General features: G+C 39.3%; 1 protein-coding gene across 1 annotated transcript in view; it reads right to left on the bottom strand.

Moving 5' to 3' along the window:
- Positions 1–1,880: 1,880 nt before the first annotated feature.
- LOC103362446 (ras-specific guanine nucleotide-releasing factor RalGPS1) overlaps positions 1,881–7,734 on the bottom strand; it is an 82,062-nt gene continuing 76,208 nt past the window's right edge. Inside the window, exons 15-20 of the mRNA XM_008288803.1 lie at positions 7,299–7,379; positions 4,541–4,646; positions 4,356–4,448; positions 2,667–2,772; positions 2,479–2,570; positions 1,881–2,104 (exon numbers count right to left, since the gene is read on the bottom strand). Of these exons, the coding sequence (XP_008287025.1) occupies positions 2,075–2,104; positions 2,479–2,570; positions 2,667–2,772; positions 4,356–4,448; positions 4,541–4,646; positions 7,299–7,379 (508 nt within the window). The 3' untranslated portion in view covers positions 1,881–2,074. The remainder of the gene's footprint in view (positions 2,105–2,478; positions 2,571–2,666; positions 2,773–4,355; positions 4,449–4,540; positions 4,647–7,298; positions 7,380–7,734) is intronic.

Genomic DNA, 7,734 nt, shown 5'->3' with positions numbered 1-7,734 from the left:
CCTGCACTACACACACTAGTTCTTGGGACCCACTAGTTTTTGTTGAGCAACAGTTAATCAGCCCCTTTCATTTATTCTTTATTTGAAAAGTCATTTAACAGGCAGTTTGCCAGATTTGAATTGCATTCCTCTTCAAGATGGGCCCAAGACAGTTTGGGTTATAAATATACTGCTGTTCTTTCTTCTATTAATTAATTTAGAATAATCTGGAAATTAGTTTCAACCTGTCTGATTGTCTGACTGCTCACGGTGTTGACTGCCAGACTTCTTTTTAGTGAAGTTGTCATGCTCATGGGTTTAATAATGACGCACACTTTTAAACAGTCTTTTCTCTATGACGTTCTAGGTGCGGCACACAGTTTATCGTACAAAAAAATGGCAGACATAATTGTGTAAAGAATGGAAAAGGCAACTTTGGAGAGAAGTTCTTCTGGCCTACAGTCCCACCAGACAGTGTGATTGTTGGACAGTCTGTTTTGAAAAGTAATATTAAAAGTAATATAGCATAAATGCTTGAAGATACTCCTGTCAGTATTGAATTAGAATTTTTTACACAATTATTTCTATAACTTTCCATGTTTCTTTCATTAACAAATGTCTTCCAGGAGAGCCTATCAGAACTTTGTTGGACAGTACATGACACAGTCTAGCTCTTATCTCGCATAAGAATACTAACTTTGACTCTTGTAACTGCAATCTCAGTCCTTTGGCCATAACCCATAATTCACCACCAACAGAAGTGGAACATAGGCCAGCTAAATTTAGATTTAAAGATGTTTAATCCAGGCTGTAACAAAGCAGAATTATCCTTTATAATAATAATAAAAACAACATTTGCATTTAAAGCAGATTATTTGCCCGTACCAATGCTGGAGTCTTCCCTTATCTCATTGTCCTTCAGTTGGAGATCAGGAGTCAGCCCAAATTTTAGGGTGGCTTCCCACCGAGACTGTCGCTGAGCAGCAGCTTTCTGCAGCAAATGCTGAATCAGTGATACTCCATCACACCATTTTTTCCATTGATAGCCAATTGTCAAAAAATAAACTCTTTTTACAAATAAATACAGTATATACACATACATGATTGTTGAAAACTTGGTACTTCATTGTAAATTGCTGTAAGTTCACTTGACCAGCTGCCTCAGCACAGATAATAGCTGGGTGGCCTTTGCAACGTAATTTTCACCATGTTGAGTATTGTTTCCAATTTCACACCAGCTCATAAAGCAAGCTTTATGTTTTGTGTATAAATACAAATCCTATATTTTGGAACTAATTTAGTTCAGTTGCATGTCACAGAGCTGAAGGTGATGAGGACTCATTGTCTGTCCTTGTAAGTGCAGTGCTGATCTTTAATTATAATAATGAAGCCTTGAGACGGGGTCCTGTTTTTCATCCTCATGGCACAAACAGACCCAGATTCATGAGTGGGGGATGTGCACTGCTACTTTTCTCCTCGACATGATGTTGAAATGCTGATCTTTCACTCGATTTGACAACAAAACAAGCAGGCATCCATTATTTTTCTTTTGCTTAACAATAGCAGTTTCACTATTTTATTTTTTATTTTTCACTTGAGCAACAGTTCTCCTTATTGAAAACTCGAGCTCAGTTTGATGGCTGTACAACGCTAGTCTGTGAAATGAGGATCAGCGTCAGCCATCAGTCAGCTAACACTGTCATCCACGTTTGTGCACTGACGCATCTTTTCAGCCACTCAGAAACCCAACATGGGCCAAAAACCTATGTGTTTGCTCACATGTTTACAGTATAGCAGCGTAACAAATAACAGAGAAAAAAGGAAGCTTAGAGATAGAAACCAACCTCAGCAAAGTCTTCCCTTGACTGGATTTTTCACAACTCACATTATATTTAGTCCTGGTAAAGAACACAGCAGGTGTGTTGGTGTTACAGCCACATGTCCAGTGGCACAGAGCTTCTGCTGCAGTGTTAGATGCTTCTTGTTGCTCCCATTTAAGTAGATACCACCATTTCCTTTGTGTTTGATCATTGAGTCAATACTTCCCAAACAAATGGGTTTGGCACAGTAATGTCCTGCTGGGTAAAGTCTGCTCTCATTCGAATGACATGAGGTTTGCTGGTATCTGTTGAGAGAATAAAACAGGTATTCATGATGAATAGAAAAAAAACAAAAACAAGATAAGCTGTATCTACAGAATAAACCAATTAAATCAAGTACCTTGTAGATCCAAGAGCACAGTCATCAGTCAGACATTTGTAGAGACCTAGGCTTATTTAAGCCACTAAAAAGACGCTGCTGCTATCAGTGTCCACAGTCAAGTGTGTTTTATATCGTGTCAGTTTTCACAGGTGTTGAGTTTCTACTTTAGCGACTGCATTTTTAATATCGTCTTTCAAAAAGCATGTATTTCTGATTGCTCTGAAGAGGAAATACTGTTTTGCTTGACTAAAACAGACTCATGGTCCAGTCTCATTATGGTACATGTGCTGAACATACCTGAGGTCTACTGCTCCTACAAGCCTCTTCCAGGTTTTTGTGCCAGATGATTGCTGAAAACCTGGATCCAGTCTGGAACTTGTAAACATTGCCTGAAAAATGATGCATATTTACTCTGTGAGTATCTGAACTGAACGGAATTAAGACACAAATAACAGCAGAAGCTCTGTTAGTGGTGTGACGCTGACCTTTGTCTGGGTCATTGAGGTGGAAGATGTTGGGTCTGGCTGGGTCATCCGGCAACACCACCATCCATCCAGTCACACATACCTTCTTACAGGGGCTTGACTTGTACTGTTGTAGATACAGAAGTACAGTGCATCAGATTCATAGTAAAGACAGAAAAACTAAACTGTCAAAACAGCAGTAAACAAACAGTGGTGAATGAGTTACTCCACTTGTGCTCACTGCATCTTGGACATTTGACTCATTTACCAGGACAGAAACTTTGAGTACATTTGTGCGATTAGGCAAAACATTATGACAACGAAAGGCCTGGATTCTGCAGGTGTTCTAAAGATGCCCTGATGTGTCAAGATGTCAGCAGCAGATCTTTTAAGTCCAGTATGAGGGTACTTCAAAAAGTTCTTGGCCTCACTCAGGAATAAGTTGGAGGACTCCCACATTGGGGTATAGTTGTATAGTAAAGAGTCTTATATCACTGTCCACAAAAACTCAAATATCTGAAGCAATTAAAGAGAAACAGGAGCAAAGCTTTTGGCTGGCACGTTGTTGCTCCAGGACGATGTGCCAAACAGCACAGTGAAGCTGAGAACTTTTTAAAGTACCTTCGCAGGTTGTGAGTTGGATGGTTTTCCCCTCTACACATCAATGCTGACTGACTGGAAGAAGCCCATAAGTCTTGCTGTTTCAGAGATGCTCTGACTCATGTACTTGGTATCCTAACTGTGGGGCAAATCTGTTATCCAGAGGTGACCCCTGACGTGGTGAAGCAGGTTTGGTAAAGGTATGGTCAGGCAGCTATGGACATTTGAGAATGCTCAGTACCCTATTTTTTTCTGAAACATACCAACCTTCCATCTTTAGCAAGTCATAGGGTTACAGACACAGGGTTAATAATTTAGCCAAGACATGATGAGACACTGTCAGTCATGCATGGTTTTCTTCAAAACAAGGCTGATATCATCAGATCAAAATGTAAATATTGATTTCAATGCTAGCCACAAGCCAATTTGAAGATCTTACATACAAACCCGCACATGCTATGAAAAATGAGACAACAAGATGCTAAACATACTGGGTTGAAATACTGGTAATGGCAAGAATTTCAAGAATCAACTATTTCCCTGAGGTACCCTACCAATAACTAATAATCAAATCAAATCAAATCAAATCAAATCTAATCTAATCTAATCTAATCTAATCTAATCTAATCTAATCTAATCATTAAAGCAATGGAAAAAAACTGCCACATATCCTCAAACTTTGTGAAGCACATCCGGGAGAAAAATGGAAAACACTGGAGTAGCAAATAAATCCATATCCAGGACATGTCAGTGATGGAAAACATGAGAATGAATTTTCACACAACGGTAAGAAATGAGCTCCTTTTCTGTCGTGGCATAAGGCAAACATTTTACTGTCACTGTGACAGTCAGTGAAAGAGTTGTGTAGTTATAAATAAAACACAGTTTAATGTTTGACCCAGTCAACTAGTGTTACCATGGAAATAAAATCAGTGCATATACCACCCCCTACTGCCCCGATGTTAAATGACACTGATTATGCTGAAAGTGATGGACAAGTGAAAGACATGGAGCCTCAGGTACATCCAGCTTAACTATTAGATCCAAAAGATTAAAAGTAGAGCAGACATCCAAATAAGCAATAACACTATGGAACTGTTAGAAACTTACATGTTTCCTCTCAGAGGCTCTCAATGCTTTTGCCCCATAGAATGTCAGTGTTGACCCAGACAAAGTGATCCAAAATCTGGTCCATGATGACAACTGAAAGACAGAAAATGCATGGATATTCTGAACCCAGCTGTTGGTCGTGCATATTTGAGGCAACAGGACAACTTGTACAAAGCTCACTATACCTTGGGCTTTCGTCCCTCCTTCAGCATTGTTTTCCTTCGCAGGGGTCCTTCAATGGTTACATTGCTCGAATCGCTGCATCCATAGCAAGTGTTGGTAGCAGTGGAGCTGAGGGTGTTAAGAAGTGGAGAGGATTAATCACTGTGAGCAGCTGAAGCAGTACTCTGAGGTCAGTGTGTGCAATTTTCTGTTCGACACAAGAACCCATTGAGCGATTTTTCATTGACTAGACATCTAAAAGAGGTCTAAATGGGACACAGTTATCTCAGCTAAAATTAGATCAAATTTGGTTTAAAAGTCACAGTTTTAGTTCTAGATCAAAACTTACTGTTTTAGTGTTATTTCATCAACAGCAATATGTTTAAATATATATATTAAAAGCAAATTTAAGCATATATTTAAAATTTCCATTCAAAAAAGAATCATGAAAAGACTGCTGACTGCTTTTACTGACTTCATTGTCCAGACAATAAATAATACAATCCAATACAGGACACATATGTAGACTAAATGCAAGATGATCAAAAACAAAGCAAAAAAACACACCACCTCTGCAGTGACTGACACGGACTGTAACAGCAAAGTAAAGCAGGTTAAAGACGTGATCCACCCGGGCGACCAGATGAAGTCTCACTCATTAAAACATTTAACAGATTACATTTATGCACACTTAGTTCTACTAGTAGGAATAATAACAACAGTACTACTACTAATAACAAACCTAACAAAATGTCTTGTTTGATTTCCTTTTTTGTGATATTATTGAAAAGAAGAGCAAAAAAACCCAAAAACCTTGAAGGTGAGATGTGTGGTTCTGAAGATCACTGATATTCGGCTCGTTAAAATATTCAGATAACATGCCAGATTTACTGGCCCCCATCTCGCCCATGCTGCCTCTTTTTTCTGTCCTGTGCAAAAGTTTGAGCGTGCACATGACACGCTGGAATAGTGCCATGAAGACTTTTCCCTTTGTTTGATTTGTGTGCCTACACTGGATTCTCAGTGCACTCCCAGAACAGAGATATTGACTGATTTTGACAAAAACTCAGGTTGGAGGCTCCCTCCATCAACCGTGTACTAGTGAGTGTTTAATTACCTTTTGACCTCATAAGGGTTTTCAAACTATTTTTCAGCTTTACTTGAGAAAAGATGACAGCTTTCTATGGATTATTTACGGGCTTTCCTATGGACCTCCAGGATTATCTAGACACAGTGGAGGAGCAGTCCTGAAGAAGGCCAACTTTTAAAACATATTTGTCTAGGAGGTTACTTCAAAAAGTTTTTGGCCTCACCAGAAAAAGTCAAAGGGGGAAACATTGTTCTTGCATTATTTTCACCATAGTCTCCTTTAACTTCAATGCACTTGATGTACCAATGTTCAAGCTTCGCTGTGCCTTCATGGAAGAAGGTCACATCCTAAGCCTCTAGATTCTTGTCAGCAGTGAGTATGACTTCATCATCACTCTGATCTTCTGAACTCTGACTTCAGTTTGGGAAACAGCGATCAGATGGTGTCACGTCGGGTTAGTCAGGTGCATCAGACATTTCAAAGTCACATTCGGGGTTTCTGCCATCTGTGATGTGTAGACGGATTCATTGTCCCGGAAAATCAGTACACCAGCTCAAGGCTTTCATTCCTTTTGCAAAGAAATGATGACAAACATTGGAGTTTTTGTGCACAGGGATATAAGGCTTTACAGTATACAGTTATACCCTGAAATGGGATTTCCATCCCTCATTTCCAGGTCAGGCTGAGAACTTTTTGAAGTACCCTTGTAAGCACAAGTCCTTATATTCAGACCAATCAAAGGGCCATTTTCTGGATGAAAAATTCAACTCCTTGTTTGTTACACAAACACTGTTTGAACTCTGCAGTGAGTATAATAATCAGAACACACTGGTGTTCAAAGAAAGTGCATCACAACTTGTAGTTGGGTACTAAATAAACTGAGAACATTTGACTAACAATATTTCTTACAGATTGCCTAAAAAAGACCGAAACACAAAGGTGATCATGTAATGTTGTATCAGCTCTTATTTTCAGAAAAATGCTCAAAAATGCTCTGCAGAACTTGTGGTCATACCTTGATTATTTTCCATTTTCAAAGGTAAACTGAAGCAACTAGAAGGCTTCTGAAAACATGACAACAATAAATGTTTTCAGGAGCTGAGAAGAGGAGCTGTAAAAATCTACCCCTGGTCTCTTTTTAACAGTCTTTTACAGCTTGTGGAAAATTTTTGTAGCACTGTAACTCCAGAAAACTGTAAACAGCTGTATTTAGGGTCCAAACACTGAAAGTAAAAGGAACCTATTGGAATCCTTCTGATTTTCGCCTCTGCCTGATATGCATGCTGCCACGACTCACCATAAAACAGGAAGTGCCGTCTAACTAGCCTGCACATGCTCTGATCTGCCTGAAATTTTACAATTTTGATCCCAGTCCTGGCCAGACCTTGTTTCGATGCGCACGCTGCCCCAACAGTCATACAGCCTGAGAAGAAACTGTCAACGGACCCTTTATACACATAAATGCCTGGCTATCTCACAAAATTCTGTCATTGTGCCTGTAACTAGTAAAGTTATGTTTCAGGTAAGTAGGACATACAGTCCAGAGCCAAACTGATCTGAGAGTGCACTGTGGGAATGAGGTGAGAGAAACCATTCACATTGTGAGTGAGTGTTACACTGTATTCTCCTACAGAAAGAATTCACTCTTTTTTAAAGTGGTACTGTTTTCTTGCTCTGACACTTCACTGTACCTGTAAATGTAGCTGCGGGTCCTGGGAGAGTTGCGAAGCGGGACCCTCCAGTTGGGGCCCAGTGTTGCGTACATACGGCCCCTGTTTGTCACACATTGTCACAGTCAGTCTGAGGGGCTCATGGGATTGGCCTTGTGGTTAGAAGAACTGTTCAGTGTATTTTGTGTTCGCAGAAGAAGTCAGCTAAAGCCAATTCAAACCATTTACTGAGATACATGATTAAACATGTTATAGTGTCCACTTAAAACCTGTTTTATATCTGACACTTTGAGATAGCAATATATTACTTGTATTTTAGACTGATCTTTTTGATGAAACAAACATAGATATACAGTATGATTAGCAACATTCAAATACACTGATATCATATATAATGAATATGTTGCAGGCACAGATACAATCACTACAACCTAAGAGAAACTGACTACTGTGAAAT

This window comes from Stegastes partitus, unplaced genomic scaffold (assembly GCF_000690725.1).
Source record: "Stegastes partitus isolate 25-593 unplaced genomic scaffold, Stegastes_partitus-1.0.2 Scaffold575, whole genome shotgun sequence".
Taxonomy (NCBI): domain Eukaryota; kingdom Metazoa; phylum Chordata; class Actinopteri; family Pomacentridae; genus Stegastes; species Stegastes partitus.
This window is presented reverse-complemented; position numbering and strand designations above follow the sequence as displayed.